At 40.1% G+C, this 19,608-nt stretch overlaps 1 protein-coding gene across 2 annotated transcripts in view; it reads right to left on the minus strand.

Moving 5' to 3' along the window:
* The window catches only part of RANBP17 (RAN binding protein 17), a 254,874-nt gene that overhangs the window by 212,424 nt on the left and 22,842 nt on the right, over nt 1-19,608 (minus strand). For both annotated transcript variants that reach the window (XM_038772453.1, XM_038772454.1), the window contains exons 6-12: nt 19,108-19,212; nt 14,833-14,998; nt 12,703-12,776; nt 10,027-10,146; nt 4,647-4,793; nt 4,274-4,446; nt 3,935-4,128 (exon numbers count right to left, since the gene is read on the minus strand). In XM_038772453.1, the coding sequence (XP_038628381.1) occupies nt 3,935-4,128; nt 4,274-4,446; nt 4,647-4,793; nt 10,027-10,146; nt 12,703-12,776; nt 14,833-14,998; nt 19,108-19,212 (979 nt within the window). The remainder of the gene's footprint in view (nt 1-3,934; nt 4,129-4,273; nt 4,447-4,646; nt 4,794-10,026; nt 10,147-12,702; nt 12,777-14,832; nt 14,999-19,107; nt 19,213-19,608) is intronic.

The following is a 19,608-nucleotide window of genomic DNA, read 5'->3' on the forward strand; positions in this document are numbered from 1 at the left end:
TATTTGGTTTTGTTCTCTGTCTCCCTCTTCTAGACTGTGAGCCCACTGTTGGGTAGGGACTGTCTCTATATGTTGCCAACTTGTACTTCCCAAGCGCTTAGTACAGTGCTCTGCACACAGTAAGCGCTCAATACGAATGATTGATTGATTGATTGATCCTAATCCTCCTCAACACCCAACAGTATTGATCCCCAATTTACAGATGAGGTAACTGAGGCACAGAAAAGTTAAGTAACTTGCCCAAGGTTGAAAAGCATACAAGTGGCAGAATCAGGATTAGAACCCAGGTCCTTCTGACTTTCAGGCCTGTGCTCTATCCATTAGGTCACATTGCTTCTCTTTGTGGACCACCACCTTATTTAACTTTGGCTTCACAGACACTGCTCTCTCCTGGTTCTCCTCCTATCTCTCTGGCCGCTCATTCTCAGTCTTTTTTGCAGTCTCCTTCTCTGCCTCCCACCCCCTAATTATGGGAATCCCTCAAGGCTCAGTTCTGGATACCTTCTATTCATTCATTCAATTGCATTTATTGAGCGCTTACTGTGTGCAGAGCACTGTACTAAGCGCTTGGGAAGTACAAGTTGGCAACATATAGAGACGGTCCCTTCCCAATAGTGGGCTCACAGTCTAGAAGACAGTGGGCTCACAGCCTGGAAGTGACTCCTAGACCTGATCCTGATCTGCAACCTTAGCATGATCCTCAACTCGCCTCTCTCATTCAAACCATATATTCAATGTCACCAAATGATGTTGGTTCTACCCAGTCACAGTCTATTCTCCATTTATACCCACTCTCTTGGAGAACTCATTCGCTCCCACGGCTTTAACTACCACTTCTGTGAGGATGATTCCCAAATTTTCCAGCCCAATCTTTCTCCTCAACAGTCTTATATTTCCTCCTGCCTCCTTCACGACATCTCTACTTGGATGTCCTATGACTTTCCCATGACTGCAGACAGCAACACTATCTTCCCTGTTTCATAAGTCTGCAACCTTAGCATGATCCTCAATCACCTCTCTCATTCAAACCATATATTCAATGTCACCAAATGCAGTTGGTTCTACCTTCGTGACATTGCTAAAATCCTCCCTTCCTCTCCAAACTGCTACCATATTGATCCAAGCAATTATTTTATCCCATCTTGGTTATTATATCAGCCTCCTTGCTGACCTCCCTGACTCTTATCTCATGCCATTCCAATCCATACTTAACTCTGCTGCCTGGATCATTTTTCTAAAATAACAGTTCAGTCCTTGTTTCCCTACTACTCAAGAACCTCCAGTGGTTGCCCATCCACCTTTGTATCAAACAGAAACTCCATACCATTGGCTTTAAATCACTGAATCACCTTTCCCTCTTTTATCTTTTCTCATTGAGTCCTACTACAGCACAGCAGTCCTCTAATGCCAACCTACTCACTGTACTTCAATCTCGACTACCTTGTCGCTGATTCATTGCCCATGCCCTGCCTTTGGCCGGAAACTCCCTCCCCCTTCTTATATGACAGACCATCATTCTTCCCACCTTTAAAGCCTTATTAAAATCACATACTCTCCAAGAGACCTTCCCCAACTAAGCCTTCATTTCATTCCTTCCTCTTCCTTCTGCATCATCCTTGCACTTCTATATGCATCTTTTATTCACCCTATCCTCAATCCCACAGCACTTATGTATATATCTGTAATTATATTAATGTCTATCTACCCCTCTAGACTTTAAGCCCATTGTGGAACATTACCAACTCTGTTACATTATACTCTCCCAAGCACTTAGTACAGGGTTCTGCACATAGCGCACAATAAATACCATTAATGATGAAAAAGAAAACTAAGATATGGATCAAGTGAAAGAAAGACCAATATCAACTCTCACCACTTCTTAAAAATGAAACAACAAAAAAAAATCAGGAAAGAATTCCCAAAGTGGAATAAAGGCCTGCCATTAGGAATTTCTAAGCATAGCTTCTTCATTATATCTTTATGAATGGCCAGGATGAAATCATCAAGAACATACTCATCAAAATTGAGAAGCTAACATTTTAGAGACTGCAAAATGAATTAGATAAGCTGGAAAAAGTGTGAAAGACAGTTAGAAATATTATTAGAACAGGGTCTAAAGAAATATAAACTCAGGATAGACACAAGTCTAGCAAGAAAAGACCCGGTGGGGTCATTGTTTACCAGTTCATTCATTCATTCATTCATTCAATCGTATTTATTGAGCGCTTACTGTGTGCAGGGCACTGTACCTAACGCTTGGGAAGTACAAGTTGGCAACATATAGAGACAGTCCCTACCCGAAAGTGGGCTCACAGTCTAGAAGGGGGAGACAGACAACAAAACAAAACATATTAACAAAATAAAATAAATAGAATATGTACACGTAAAATAAATAGAGTAATAAATACGTACAAACATACATACATATATACAGGTGCTGTGGGGAGGGGAAGGAGGTAAGGCGGAGGGGTGGGGAGGGGGAGCGGAAGGAGGGGGCTCAGTCTGGGAAGGCCTCCTGGAGGAGGTGCGCTCTCAGTAGGGCTTTGAAGGGAAGAAGAGAGCTAGCTTGGCGGATGTGTGGAGGAAGGGCATACCAGGCCAGGGGGAGGACGTGGGACAGGGGTTGACGGTGGGACAGGCGAGAACGAGGCACAGTGAGGAGATTAGCTGCAGAGGAGTGGAGGGTGCAGGCTGGGTGCTGAAGACCATGGCGGCCGAGGCGCCCATGACCGCAAAGAAGGAGGCGTATTCGGGGTTATTAGTCTCGGCCATGTCTGAGCGGGGACCCGGGGTTGCAGCGAGGTTGGGGGGCGGTGTGAGCAGACCGGGGGGCGGCTGGGGCTTTGAGCGGAAGCGGGTGGGGACAGGAGGGCAGGCCGGAGGGCGGAGGTCACAGCGACAAATGAGTCAGTAACATAATGCCATTATTAAAAAAAAAAAAGCTAACATGATACTAGAATGGATATACAATTATACTCAGTTCTCAAAGAAGTCATCACTGAAATTCCCCTAAGGACGTATGTGAAGCTGAAAAGGCCAGTGCAAGAATTCTAACCAATCGTGTTGTGCTAACAAAAGGACTGTCTCCTGTTGGGCTGTCATGTTTGTTGTTTGCAGCATCTAGGGTTGGATTTGCTTTTGCCTCCTTTTTTCACAATCCATATGAAGCTTCTTACTGGAATAGCTGTTCCTCTCGATTACAATGCACCATACTGGGTTTTTGCAGTTATACTGGTTTTCTAGTTTTCCAGCTGAGATTCAGCAGTGACGTAACAACAGAAGAAAGGTGTAAGGGGAAATAATCTTTCACCTATACACTGATCTGATGATATCTTTATTAAGCTTAATATAGCAATAGCGCTTAGTAAGAGCTTAAAATAATGCAAAGCACTGTACTGCAGTATTTTTCCAGTTTTGTTCTTTATAATATGGACTTAAAGCGGGAGAGATCCTGACTGGACATAAGAGAGGGTTTATTCATTAGCAGGATGCTAAAACATCGGCACTGGCTACCAAGGAAAGTTGTGGAGGCCCTCAACCTGGTGATCTTTAAGAAAAGAACAGAAAAATATCTTGTCCTGGCTAGTTTAGCTATATATCTCCCTGGATCAGGAGACAGTCCCAAGTGATCTCTTGAGTTTCCTTCAAGTTCTGACTCTATAAACTTTCCACTTAAGGAATGACTGAACATGGAACAATTTCATAATCTAGTCAAAGATGTCATAATGCAAATAAAATTCATCTAGGGAGAGAAATAAAGACTGTCCAGATAGTAGCACAATTTCTATTTTGCCAAATGCCAAGCCTTAAAAAGTTTAACCATTTGAATGGGCATATTAAAGAAGGAAACGGAACTCAATTCTAAAACGATACCCTATTGCTGCCTGGTGTTAAATACCAAACAAACTCTAAAGCAAAACAAGATTATACTGACCTTCCTGGACTGCTATTTCTAAGGGATTCCTGTTAGAAGCCTGCAGTGATTTTTGGTAATTCTGAGCACTCTGATCAAACAACTGAATGAGAATACCACAAGTCTTTTCATATTCACATCTGCTTACGGTGCAGAGTTGTTCGAGCTGTTGAAATACACTTGCTGCATCATCCAGCGGATCATCCAAACCATCTCTGCAATCAATCAATAAGCTGTGTATCAGTGGAATATTTTAAAGCATTTTTGCATCAATATGGCTTGCAAAGTCTGTTAAGCCAACTAATTGGTGCTCTGAAATGTTACTCAATTTACAAATGAAAGCATTTAATTTTTCAATACCTTACAACTATAGGGACAGATTCCAATCTAGACGTAATATAGGCTTTTGTGATTTCTGGTGCATACGTGTCTAACAGGTGAGGTTCGGTTGATTTCACAAAAGGTACCGATGCTACCATCCTCTGCCACAGAGTCAACAAATAATGAACACTGTTTGGAGCGAATTCCCAGTGCTATGAAGAAATAAACCAAAAATAATTTTCAATTACCCACTGTTAATGTTACCCTAGTGATAAAAATGAAATGTGGACACTTCATATGCACAGCAATGCTAATCAACAATACTGAGGTAAATCATATTAGGAAAAATAACCAGACGGCTTTAGAACTAACAAGTATAAATAAAACACTGATACCTTATTGTTTCTCTTACCTGGAGGCTAGTAATAGTAAAATTAGCTATCAATCTGATAACTTCTGGGTAATCCTTCACCATTACTAATTCTCCCAATTGATAGTTTGTCTTTAAACGAGCCAAAAATCGACAGAATTCATGGTAATTACCTGCATCAGCCAAACCCTGAATTATTGCAGAAACAAAAACAGTAAAATATGAGTTACAAAGAGACCAACAACAAACATTTATTATGTAGTTAAGACTATTCAATTTCCATAGATTGTTTGTTTCTTCCCTTCAAACTATAACAAGTGGGTGCTACCTAATAATCAATCAATCATATTTATTTAGTGCTTACTGTGTGGAAAGCACTGCATTAAGCACTTGTGAAAGAACAGTACAAGAAGGAAAGTATAAGGATATGTACAGAATGCTGTGGAGATGGGGTGGGTATCCAAGTGTTTAGGGAATACTGGACCCAAATGCATAAGTCATGCAGAAAGTTGGGAAAACAGGGTGGAGGGATGGAAGAATAGTCAGGAAAGGCTTCCTGGAAGGAGATGTGATTTTCATAGGTTTCAAAGATAGGGAGAGTGATGGCCTGTTCAATAAGACGGGGGAGGGAGTTCCAAGCCGAAAGGAGGACATAGGCGAGGAGCTTGTGGCGGGAGAGATGAGATCAAGGTACAGAGAGTAGTTGGTGTTTGAAGTGTGCAGGTTGAGAAGTAGTAGGAGGTCAGCTAGGTAAAGTAGGAAGGGGAGAACTGATTGAGTGCCTTAGAGCTGATAGTGAGGAGTATTCAATGTGGTATGCCAAATGATTAATGGAGAATGAACAACAAAAGCTTTGGGAAAAGATGAGCAATGCACCATGATAACTAACAGTACGCATGTTTGGAATGTTGAATTACATCAATAGCCAGTGAAACAGCACTGCACCATCCAGCGTTAGAACAGTGCTTGGCACATAATAAGCGCTTAACAAATGCCATTATTATTATTATTATTATTATACATCAAAGGAGTTGGCTTAATTTTTCTTTTCCCCCCAAAATGTGACACCATATGAAACAGAAACAAAGAAAAAAAAATCCCAGTTACACACAGGATATATTAAGGGCCGATCACAAAATCCTGAGAGGAAAGCACACTACAGTTGTGTAACACAAGGCCTGAAAAATATTGTGCACATGAATACTGGAAAGTGTCTTATGTAAGAAAACAGAGTACTTAAAAAAGAGCATCTTGGCTGAACCAATGATAAATGAAGCTCTGGAAATGACATAATAAATTCTATCAGCATGAAAACTACCTAATGAGGTTCACTTCTGAAAATCTTTAAAATCAAACCGACAAATCACTAAAAGGGACATTACAGAATGTAATTATGCACCATTTGCAAGGGATCATATAGAACAGAACAGAATCACTAGTTCAGTTTCTTCATACAATTGTCAGTTGTTTGCAATGAATACATTTTTCAAACTAACAAACCTAGCTTCAATTTATAGCAAGAAAAAGCTGGATGTTATTTGTAGGTAAGCTATAAGTAAATGTCATTTAATCACTAAAAAAATGGAATGTCTACAATGTGTGTGGCTCTGTACAGAAAGTACTGCTAAGCAAAAATTAGGCACATTTTTAGTTGCTAAAAATACATCTAGATCATCTACCCCCTGCATCACAGAACCCCACTGGCTAGAAGCCCCATTACCTGCACAGACATGTGCCTGGGAATCCTTTTAACTTCAGGACTCTGGGCTTTTCCACTGCCACCCTGAACCCAGACTAGCCTCCCCCAGAGTAATAACACACCAGGTGTTAGAAGCCTACCTTTATTCATTCAGTCATATTTACTGAGCACTTACTGTGTGCAGAGCACTGTACTCAGTACTTGGGAGAGTACAATCTCTCATTTTATCCCGACTGGATTACTGCATCAGCCTTCTCTCTAATCTCCTATCCTCCTGTCTCTCCCCACTAGAGTCTATACTTCACGCTGCTGCCCGGATCATCTTTGTGCAAAAACCCTCTGGGCATGTTACTCCCCTCCTCAAAAATCTCCAGTGGCTGCCTGTCAATCTACTCATCAAGCAAAAACTCCTCACTCTCGGCTTCAAGGCTCTCCATCACCTCGCCCCCTCCTACATCACCTCCCTTCTCTCCTTCTACAGCCCACCCCGCACCCTCTGCTCCTCTGCCATTAACCTCCTCACTGTACCTCGTTCTTGCCTGTTCCGCCATCGACCCTTGGCCCACGTCCTCCCCCTGGCCTGGAATGCCCTCCCTCCGCACATCTGCCTAGCTAGCTCTCTTCCTCCTTTCAAAGCCCTACTGAGAGCTCACCTCCTCCAAGAAGACTTCCCAGACTGAGCCCCCTTTTTTCCTCTCCTCCCCACCCCCAGCCCTACCTCCTTCCCCACCCCATAGCACCTGTATATGTTTGTGCAGATTTATTACTCTATTTTACTTGTACATATTTACTATTCTATTTATTTTGTTAATGATGTGCATTTAGCTTTAATTCTATTTATTCTGATGACTTGAAACCTGTCCACGTGTTTTGTTTTGTTGTCTGTCTCCCCCTTCTAGACTGTGAGCCTGTTGTTGGGTAGGAGAAGCAGCGTGGCTCAGAGGAAAGAGCCCGGGCTTTGGAGTCAGAGGTCATGGGTTCAAACCCCGGCTCTGCCAACTGTCAGCTGTGTGACTTTGGGCAAGTCACTTAACTTCTCTGGGCCTCAGTTCCCTCATCTGTAAAATGGGGATTAAAGACTGCGAGCCCCCCATGGGACAACCTGATCACCTTGTAACCTCCCCTTGCTTAGAACAGTGCTTTGCACATAGTAAGCGCTTAATAAATGCCATCATCATTATTATTATTATTAGGGACCATCTCTATATGTCGCCAACTTGTACTTCCCAAGCGCTTAGTACAGTGCTCTGCACACAGTAAGCGCTCAATAAATACGATTAAATGCATGAATGCATGAATGAATGAATACAATATAACAATGAACAGGCAGATTCCCTGCCCACAACAAGCTCATAGTATACCACCATTTTATTTCCACATCAAGCAGACACTCCCGACTATGGGATTTAAGGCATTCATTCGGCTCTCTCACGTTTACTGACCCTCAATCCTTCACCACTACAACCCAGCTTGCACCCTTCACTCCTCTAATATCACACTTTCCACTGTGTCTGGCTCTCCTCTCTCACAGTCAACTCCTTGCTCACGCCATCCCTTCTGCATGGAACTCCCTGTCCTTTCACATCCAGCAGATCACTATTTTCCTAGCTTCATGGCCCTAAGAAAAGCATGCCTCCTCCAGGAAGCCCTCCCTAGTGTTTCATCTCCCCCACTCCTGTGTCTCCTGTGCACTTTGGTCCTCATTCACTAAGTTCTACGCCGCTCCATAGCACTTATGCAAAAATCTTTAAAGTCACTTGTTTCCCCAACCTTTTCATTGATTTAATGTCTATCTCCTCCAGTAGATTGGTAGGTCCTTGAGGGCACGTATTGTGTCTACTCATTCTATTGTACCTCTCAAGTGCTTAGTATAGAGTTCTGTACAAGGTGTTCAATAAATACTACTGATTGATAAATTGCAATCCACTGTTACCACTGCATTCGTGTATCTATTTCCAACTAGATTTAGCACATAGAACAGGGATTGTGCCTAATCTATTATATTTGTAGCTACTTCACCATTTAGCACAGTACTTGGCACATAGTAAGGGCTTAATAAATACCGTACCTAACGGAGGTTTTTTTTTTTAGTAATCCAGATGATTTCAGAAAAATTGATTAATTTTTGGCACTGATTATCAAGAAGAACCAGTGAACATCATATTCTATATTTGTATGCATTTCATAAATGTACTGCACCCTCTCCCCACCTATTTAAGTGGGAAACGACTGGAAGAGACAAGAGAGTACAAGTGGCGCTCTACAAACCACTACCATTAAAATTAATTTTGTCACGCAGGTTCTCAGGCCCAAAGTCTTCAGGGCTGAACTCTTATTTATGACGGTAGACTCCATCATCATCACTCTACACTTGTCACGCTTTAAAAATGTTCTGGCCAAATCCTGTCGGGTTCAATCATTAAGGTAAACTTCACAGATAAAATACCTTTTTAGAGATACTGGGCATGTCACTAAACACCTATGCATATCTTCAATGAGTCCTAAACCTTTTAAAACAAAGTAACAGTAGGGATTTGACTTTTCTTTCTGCTTTCAGATATGTATAGTCACCAAACATGTCAGTGCTTCACCTCCATATACAGATTTGCATAAACACCTAGCAAACATTTTCTGTAACTCACAAGAACCATTTATTAAAAAAAAAACTATTTTCATTATAATTTTCATAGAAACATTACAATATAATTTTCAGATAGAAAATCAAGCTTTAACCCCTAGGACATGGATTGTTTTTCCCACCAAATCACTCAGGATATTACAGGGACAAAGAATTTGAAGCAGCGAGAAGCAGTGTTGCTCAGTGGAAAGAGCCCAGGCTTGGGAGTCAGAGGTCATGGGTTCTAATCCCAGCTCTGCCACGTGTCTGCTGTTATGAACTTGGGCAAATCACTTAACTTCTCTGTGCCTCAGTTCCCTCATCTGACAAATGGGGATGAAGACTGTGAACCCCACATGGGATAACCTGATCACCCTGTATCCCCCCAAAGCGCTTAGAACAGTGCTTTGCACATAGTAAGCACTTAACAAATGCCATTATTTTATTATTATTATTACAATTTCTTGAAGTGACAGACTTCAGATGGAAATTATGACAGTGTATTTGGTGGGGGCAGTTAGATCCTAGGGATTATAAAATCCTATGTGGCCACAAGAGGGCAAAAACATTATGTTCCCAAACTGAAAATGAAAATGTTGTGAGCTCAACTGATACACAAATTGATGTTAGGATATTTCCATTTAACTGTTAAGCGTGAGACACATAAAAATGATATAAAACTAAATGACTACAGAGTGCTAGAAAGCAGGTCCACTCAAGTGTGGAGAGCAAAGCAGGGGAAGAAACACCATGCCTCACTCCATGACAAAACATCACAAAAAAGAATTGGTCCAAAAACTTTATTAGGAAGCCTGTGGTTTTCAAATAGTCTAAAGAAGAATTATGAAACTACCCATTTATGTATAAAATAATTTGATAGCTTATTTTTTTCTGCAGAAATCCCTCAATTACAATTGATCCTCCCTTCTTCCCTAGCTTCCCCTTCTTTCCCACCAGAACAAAATAGAAGAGTAAGAGATGTGATAAATGGCTTACACAAACTATATGGCCTTTCCTCTTCCCCAAAAATGATTCTTATCATGACAAATACTAATTTCTTAAATTCTAAAACCTGTAACTTAATCAATAATTTATTTCATGTTCACCTGAGGATTTTCAAGAATCCGTTTCACTCCTTTAATTAAGTTTCCAAGATACTTTGCACGTTCAGGGCTGCTAAATAAAGATCTCCGTGTAGAAGCAAATTGAACTAAGCAAGAAAGTGCCTAAAAATGAAAACAAATAATGGTTTACAATTTTAAAATACAGTAATAATTATAATCATATACCTGAAAGGAAAGGAGATGCTTTAATTTATGCAAATTATGTCACAAAAGTGAATAATGAAACCAACCATATTTTGCAGATATAAGCAGGAACTAAGTATAAAAAAGCTCTCCACATACCCAATTTCCTAACTGGGGAAATCTAGAGTCTCAAAATTATCAAGAAAGCCATAAAAGTAATTGAGAAATAAGCATAGATGAGAAAGATTTTAGTCCAGATGCCCTTTTGCTGGTTAGACAGCAGAAGAAAATACTTTAAAAATTCAGCATTTTCATGTATATGCATAAAACAAAAAACAGCTAATTCAAAATATTACTATACATTTACATAAGTTTTGATCATCTATTAGATATTTTGAGCATTTTGTTTGTGGATTTGCTTGTGCAAAATAAAGTCACAGGTAAGTATCTATTACCTGCATATATATTTTGGACAAAATCCTGCCAATTCAAATAGCTTAATGCTCTACTTTTTACACCCAAATATTCTGAGTGAAAGATTTTAAATTGTTCTAAAGCATTTATAGCTGAATCCTAAAGGATGAGAGGAGGCTGGGGTGAGGGGTTGGTGTCCAAGCTCTCTGCCACACTGTCAATCCAAACCGTTTTCCATTGCAGATATGGTCTTTCCTCAGCTCCCTGGGGCCGGAGCTGGGAGAACAGAGGAAAGGAGGGAGGGAGGAAGGGAGGAAGAGATGGATGGACTATTACATACATAAAATCACATACACATGAGGCAAACTATGATATTTGTTTACATTAAATATGATAGAAAATTGAATTTCTTGCTTAGAGAAGGGTATGAACAAAGAATTAAATGATAAATAAAAAGAATGAGGAAGAAAAACTGGAAATAAGAAAAAAGCTATTGGTTTTTAACAGCTGGCGGGGTGGGGGCGGTCATAAGTACTGACTATTGTATTCTCCCAAGTGCTCGGTACAGTGCTCTGTGTAGAGTAAGTACTCAAATACTGATTGATTAGTTCTGAGCCTACATATAGTATGCTTTTGTAATTACATATATTTATTTTTGTTTTAGATTACTGAGTAACAGGCTACAAAGTCGAGTCCGAAAGTGTCTTCCTAGCAAATTAATTATCTGATGTGGGAGAGAATAGTTCCTTCTAGTTTTACAATTTGGGGCAAGTATTAAAATGCTCAGATCTGCTATCTTCATGTTATGGTTGGTTGAATTAACAGACATGCATTAATCTAGAAATTGGAAGCCACTCTTCACTTGACTTTAAATTGCAACTGTCAAGCATTTTGTTTGACAGAAGAGATGAAAGGAACAGAGCACTCAAAGCAGAATAGATCTGAGCTGTTGCCTCAACATAAAAAGCTATATTTCCGATTTTTGTTTTATATTACATATTATATTTTGAAATATTCCTTGGGCATGAAGTAAGCACTCATTAAATACCATTTGATTGATTGATAGCTATATCAAGGTATCAAAGGATTTACGATTGAGCAGGCTTATTTCTGTGCCCAGGATTAGGACCACTTTAATGCATCTTTGACCATAACTGTGGGGTATGGTCCTTAGATATCCAGGGGATTTTCTCTCTTTATTTGTTAACCTGTGAAGCCTGGTTTTAATCATATACTGATGGGCAACATCCAGGGCGAGTCTTCTGTTCTTTGAGAATGAAAGTTGAAAATATAAGAAGGAATCTACAAAAGAAGCAACACAGGCTGGAAATCAGATGACTTGGGTTTCAATCCCAGCTCCACCTGCTGTGTAACCTTGGGCAAGTCACTCAATGTCTCCATGCCTCAGTTTCCTCACCTCTAAAACAGGTATTCAATACCTGTTTTCCTTCCCATCTGACAGTGAGCCTCATATAGTACAGGAAATGTGTCCAACCTGATTATCTTGTGTCTACACTAGTGTTTAATAAATAATAATACATAATAATAAATAATGACAGCATTTAAGTGCTTACTATGTGCGAAGCACTGTTCTAAGCTCTGAGGGGGATACAAGGTGATTAGGTTGTCCCACGTGGGGTTCACAGTCTTAATCCCCATTTTACAGATGAGGTATCTGAGGCCCGGAGAAGTTAAGTGACTTGCCTAAAGTCACACAGCTGACAAGTGGCAGAGCCGGGATTAGAACCCACGACCTCTGGCTCCCAAGCCCGTGCTCTTTCCAGAGCCATGCTGCTTCTCCAAGTTTAATCCAGTGCTTGGCACACAGTGCTCACAAATCTTACTATTATTTATTATTACTGCTGATATTTATTGCCAAGATGCTGAGTACCCTGTTGGTACTCAAAACTTTTAAGTGAATGAAAAAATGAACAAAGAAATGCATGCCTTTAAAGAAGATACATATAAGTAACATTTTTAACATACTTTAATTGTTAATATAGTCATGGTCCAGGAGACCAATCTTATTAGAAAAAAATCCAAATATACATAGGTATGGAAAAAATCCAACTTTTTTCTAAGTGTTTTAGCTTTCGCCTTTAATTACTCATTTTTACTTACTAATTGAGATAGTAGTGGTGGAAGGGAATGGTACAAATCGAAGAACAGATCCAAAGTGCCCGGTTCCAGAAAGACTGAAAGAAAAAAAGGTTAATATTTTTCTCCTAATAACAACATCATTTCATATGGTCTTTTCTTCCAAGGACATCCAACCACTCTGGACGTTATGACATCAATCACAGGCACAGCTGGAAGTTACCAGATTGCAGCTTCCTTGCTCGTATTTTATAGATTGAGAATATTTTAATTTATGGTTTCCTTTTCTACTGAAGAAGAAAGATAATGGTGAGAATACAGTTAGTAAAAGATGTTTAATTGATAATTCTTTGACTTACTAGGAAAATGCTCAATACAAAATCTTTTAACTACAGGATTTTGCATTTTATGAGAATGTTGTGTTCAGGCTTGGAAAATGGATTTGATAGTTTTGTCAGCAGTAATCAGCAGGACAGTAGTTTTTATTTAACTTCTCTAGGGCACTTTATAAGGTCACTCCCTGATTTTTCCTAGAAGCATTTTTAAGCAAATTTGGCGGGTCTTTGAAAAGACCTAAAGCTCCTCCATAACGGTATGGCCTGTTGAATTAGAGTTGAAGATGCTTAAATTCACCCTTTCCCCCATCAGAACTAAAGTAAAGCATGTAAAGCACATCTCTGAAGTAGACCCTATCCTGATCAAACATGACAGCCGGATTTGAGGGTGTGATAAGAACTTGGAAACTGGCAAAAAATATGCTTTCAATCTACCAGAATACTACTTTTACCCATAAACCTCATTAAAAATCTTGATACTGTTAGTCCAAGAACTTCTCTGAGAATTTAACTAAGGAGATAAATACTCCAAAAAAAAAGCAGCATGGATTAGTGGAGACTGGATAAAGCAAGGATCTGGGAGTCAGAAGAAACTAAATTCTAATCCCGGCTCCACAACTTGTTTGCTGTGTGACCTTGGGAAAGTCACTTAAATTCTCTGTGCCTCAGGTACTCCATCTGTAAGATGGGAATCAAGATTATGAGGCCCTTGTGGGACGAGGACTTTGTCCAACCTGATTACCTTGAATCTACTCCAGCACTTAGTACAGTGCCTGGCACGTAGTAAGTGCTTAACAAACACTTTAAAAAGAAGACATACAGATGATTATGAACCACTGTCAATGCAGCGATATAGACTGAAAATGATCTTAAAGAGAATCCAGATTACATAGCAGCTTTCACCAAGATTTTCATCAACAGTCAGAATTTAATACCATCACTAAGTTCCACTCCTTTGACTAAACACAACAAACAATGTATAGATTTACAAATACATAAAACACTGAATCAGGAAAGTCAGTGGGTACTTTGAGACACTGATAGGGATGGGGCAGGAAATGGGCCACCAGGCTTAATACCAAACTAGAACTTTACAAAGCTGTGCTCATGTCGAATTTCTGGGTGACAGATAAAACTGTATCTACCAGAGAAGGTGTACCCTTTTTCTCCAGCAACTTCATCAGTGTTATCTGTGAACCGTACTCAACATCGAATTCCAAGATGGGCTCACCAACAATGAGGACTTGAAAAAAATCAATCGATCAGCTTTCAGGAGTGAAGCAATACTGACAGCAATACACTTTCACTAGGTGGGACATATGAAGTGTGCCAGAGATTGCAGACTATGTAAGCAAGTTCTGGAAGGTTGAAATGAAATGGGACATTCACAAGCAGGGAAAACTTTCAAAGGCAGAGTAAAGCCCAGTCCCACACAATGTGGTACTGCACAGTCTACATTCAGGCCTGGTGGGCTGCAATCAAGAAAGGAATTGCATTCCTTAACCAGATGCTTTAAGAAGATAAAAAAAAAAGCATACAAGATTTGAAAACAGCAACTAGTTCTGCAAGTGGCAAATGACTTAGCCCAGTAAAGGATAAGCTTTATATGCTCACAGTGAAGAACGTAGTACTGGTTGTTGCCAGACATGAATACCATCTCATTTTAAGATTCAAGAGAGAGCAACATCCAATTCTGAATAAAGCAAAAGTGCAGTATTCACAACTGGTGACCATATTTTCAAAGCCTCCTCTGGGCAGCAAATCAATACGTAATATCAGCTATATGAATGATCAACTAGTAAGTAGCAATCCTTCTTACTTGTTCTCCAGGTTGTTGGTATCTGCACAGTGCAAAGATCATCTGCAGACTCATCTGCTGAGCTTCCAATGAAGTCAAAATTAAGACAATTGAGGACAAGTTTCAAGAGATGCATTACCAGACTTTGCTGGCATTGGTCCTGAAGATTTAAAGGTTTTTCTAACACCTAAAAGAACATTTCATGATGATTCAGTGATTTGCTTAAAACTGTTTATGAAATATTTAAGCAAAATTATTTTATCTTATAAAAGAATAGAAATGATTATTTTTTTTAATATTACATTAAATCAATGCCTAACAATTGCAAAGGACATGCACAGTACCTTATTCATTCAAAAGACAGTTTTCTAATTACAGCATGCATGGTAATTATGGCCAGTAGAGCAACTTAAATGACCAGAGGGAATGGAGTACCTTCTGAACAAGTACAGTGTGACTCTACAATTAGGAAGGGGAACCGTTGAGAGTATATGTGAGAGAAGCTAACAAAACTCTGAACTATTAGGATGAGGCAAACCCAGAATATATTGTTCCCCAAATCCCTCAATACCTAATGAAGACTGAGGTGCAGGGGTAATGAGAAAAGAAAAGATTTCTTCATGTACTGGGTGAAAATTATACGGAAACAGCTATTCCTTGAAATTCTGTAGGCGGATAATATTGAGTAACTTTAAGAGTTTTGATATATAAGTCACTGATGAAAGGCCTGTGCTGAACTAAACGAGGGACAAGATAGATGCATTAGAAGGTATATCCTTAATCAAGAGGATTTATGAGGACAACTAGCACTGCATCTCCAAGAAATCTTTGGTGCCACTAACAGAGACAGAATACTGGGCTTGCTAGACACCTCCAACCTGATCGAGCAGAGTGTATGTTCTTATGGTATAAATAAAAAAATGATTACTATTAAATTTGTTGTCTATATCATAATTCCCCTAGCTCCTCTGCCTTTTATTTGCCTTCTAAGTCAGTCAGTAAATAACTGTTCACCACAAGGTGCCCAGCACTGTATACTAGGTACCTGGGATACATGGCACAAGAATAGTCGTGATTCTTGACCTCATTACAGTTTAATCACAGTTTAATTGGGACGATAAACGCAAACATACATCAGCCATACAATCAACATAAATATGAACAGATAGGCCCAGCAATTAAAAGAGAAGCAATGTGTGGGAGAGGTTTTTGTAAGAATCCCTATTAACATTAGCAAATAGGTCAAAAATAAATGAACAACTTTTCTGACCACCAACAATCCAAAATTCTCTAAACAGTACAGACATCAAAATACTAGGAGCAGTGTGATTTAGTGGAAATAGCATGGGTCTGGGAATCAAAGAACCTGGATTCTAATCCAGGCTCTGCCACTCAAGTGCTGTGTAAGACTTCAGGCAAATAATTTGTCTGAGCCTCCATTTCCTCATCTGCAGAATGGGGATTCAAAACCAGTTCTCCCTCCTATTTAGATTGGACGGTGTCTGACCTGATTATCTTGTATTTACCTCAGCGCGTAATACAATACTTGACACAAAGTAAGAGCTTACCGAATATCACAATTATTATTAATACCACTATCAACCTATGGTATTTTCTGAGAATCATGCAAAACACTTGAGAGAATACAATGAATACAAAAATAAGATCCGATGCCTTCAAGGGGCTCATAATATGTCAGAAGGCAAGCCAAAACACATTATTTATAAAGAGTAGGGGAAGGAGGAAGAACAAGGCTACAATAGGTAGTGTCACAAATAATTAGTAGAATGGAAAAGATGAATAAATCGAATGTATAAAATCACTTTGGGCAGTGAACGTTTCTACCAATGCTGGTGCATTGTTCCCAGAGTGTCTTGGTGGAAAGAGCCCGGGCGTGGGAGTCAGAGGTCGTGGATTCTAATCCCGATTCTGCCACTTGTCAGCTGTGTGACTTTGGGCAAGTCACTTGACTTCTCTGGGTCTCAGTTCCCTCATCTGTAAAAGGGGGATTAAGACTGTGAGCCCATGTGGGACAACCTGATTATCTTGTATCTACCCCAGTGCTTAGAACAGTGCTTGGCACATAGCAAGCGCTTAACAAATATCATTATTATTATTATTATTATTATTATCCTCCTAAGCACTCCTAAGTATGGGAAGCAGCATGGTTAAGTGGAAAGAGCACAGTCTTGGGAGTCGGAGGATGTGGGTCCTAATCACTGATCTGCCACTTGGCTGCTGGGTGACCCTGGGCAAGCTGCTTAACTTCTATTCCTCAGTGTCCTCATCTGTAAAATGAGGATTAAGACTGTGAGCCCTATTTGGGACAATCTGATGACCTTGCATCTTCCCCAGCACTTAGAACAGTGCTTGGCACATAGTATTCATTCATTCATTCATTCAACAGTATTTATTGAGCGCATACTGTGTGCACAGCAACGTACTAAGTGCTTGGGAAGTACAAGTTGGCAAACATAGAGACAGTCCCTACCCAATAGCGGGCTCACTGTCTAGACGGGGGAGACAGACAGCAAAACAAAACATATTAACAAAATAAAATAAATAGAATAGTAAATACGTACAAGTAAAATAGAGTAATAAATATGTACAAACATATATAGGTGCTGTGGGAGGGGAAGGAGGTAAGGTGGGGGGGATGGGGAGGGGGAGAGGGAGGAAGGGGAGAGGAAGGAGGGGGCTCAGTCTGGGAAGGCCTCCTGGAGGAGGTGAGCACTCAGTAGGGCTTTGAAGGGAGGAAGAGAGCTAGCTTGGTGGATGTGCGGAGGGAGGGCATTGCAGGCCCGGGGGAGGATGTGGGCCGGGGGTCGACGGCGGGACAGGCGAGAAGGAGGCACTGTGAGGAGGTTAGCGGCAGAGGAAAATGCTTAACAAATACCATTTTTTCTTTCTTTCTTCTTACGTAGTGCAGTGCTCTGCCCACTGTAAATGCTCAATAAAAATCACTGATTGATGCATTTAATGAACACAAAAGCTCAAAGTTACTGCTGAGTTGAGGGGACTTGGGGATGTCGAAAATTCATGAGGGAAAGCTTCTTGGAGGAGGTGGAATTTCAGTGGATTTTGACAATGGGTATGACTGTGGCATAACAGACTTGTACCGGGAGGAAGTTCCAGGCAGGGAGAACACCATGAGCAAAGAGTTGAAGGTGGGAAAGTTAAGAGCAGGTAGTTAAGTGAGCTTGGGAGGAGCAAAGATTCCAAGCCAGTGAGCAATCTGTGGAGGGAGCCAATAAGGTGGAGGAAGTTAGCAGAAAGCCTAGAAGCCAATGCTAAGAACTTTTTGGTGAGAACAGGCATCCACTGGAGACATTTTACGAAGGGTTTCTCTACAGATGTAGGCTTGGACCTGAATAGGGTCATTCTGGCTAGTGGCATAGACAAAAGAGGGGCTAGAAGAAGCACAATACTCAAACTTCGTGTGGTTAAGAAAACTCATTCAGCTTTACCTCAAACAGAAATGCCTGATTGTTACCCTTAAGGCACTCCATTTTACCAATCCACTGTCTTCTCCTACTTCACTCCAGCTTATATTTCTGTTTCCTCCCAAGCTCACCTTCTTGTGCTTTGTTCTCGACTCTCAACTCTCAGATTGCTGGCTCACTCCAGACTTCCTACCTGGGACTCCATTTCCCTTTAAATCTGATGGACCACAGCTCCCGCCCATCTTCAAAAACCTTCTAACATTCCACCTCCTCCAGGAGGCTTTCCCTAATTTTTCTTCTCTCCATGTCCCTATTGTCATCTCAGAACTTACGAATCACTTTAGCACTTTTGCACTCATTACCTCTCATTGCAATTTTGTACATAAAGTTTTACATATTTGTTCATTTGAGTACTTATTATTATTATTATTTTTCTTTTTCCCACAATAAATTGTAAGATATGTGTGGGCAGGGATAGTATCGCCTTCTTTTTTACTCTCCCAAGAACTTCACACAATGTTCTGCATACAGTAGGTGCTTAATACATACTATTAATTGACTTCCACTCTGTCATCTCCTCACTTCTACAGGTTTAACTATGAGGACATTTTATCTGTATTATCTTTGAATTGCCCTTATCTATGCTATGCATATCTCCCATTACTTGGGTTACAATTGTTAACTGTCTGGACATATTAAAAAGCTTTCTATCTAAAATAAAGTCAACTTTAGTCACAGCAACTTCAGGAAGGCAGAACAGAAAAATTCAGATTTTTCATAGGAACAGAATTTAGGAGAAAAAATTTCTACAACACTCAGAGTGTTGTGTGAAAAGTTGCATTAAATATCTTACTTCTTTCAGCAGAGAGCAAGCCAGCACCAGAACATCCTTTAAAGAGGTGTCTCGGAATGAAGTAGCTATTTTCCGATGTTTTGCTGAAGGTCTAGAATAATCAACCTAAAGAAAATGTTGTTTAGAGGACAATTAAATAAAAAAAGGAATGCATGCAATTTATGTAATCAAAATTAAACTGGAAGAAGGGCACGAAGGTTCTCCCCCAAATGATGTATGTGATTCATGAAGACATCATTATCATCATCAACAGAATTTATTGAGGGCTTACTGTGTGCTGAGTACTGTACAAAGTGCTTGGGAGAGTACAACAGAGTTGGTAGACACATCCACAATGAGCTTACAGTCTAGAGGGATCTTGGTACACTATAAGAAAAGTTCCCTTGTCTTTCCTATCACTGTAGACTATATCACTATCCTCCCTGTCTCACAATCCTGTAAACCTGGCATTGCTCTCTAATCATCTCTCTCATTCTACCCAGAGATTCAATCTGTTATCAA

Source organism: Tachyglossus aculeatus, chromosome X1, assembly GCF_015852505.1.
Source record: "Tachyglossus aculeatus isolate mTacAcu1 chromosome X1, mTacAcu1.pri, whole genome shotgun sequence".
Classification (NCBI taxonomy): domain Eukaryota; kingdom Metazoa; phylum Chordata; class Mammalia; order Monotremata; family Tachyglossidae; genus Tachyglossus; species Tachyglossus aculeatus.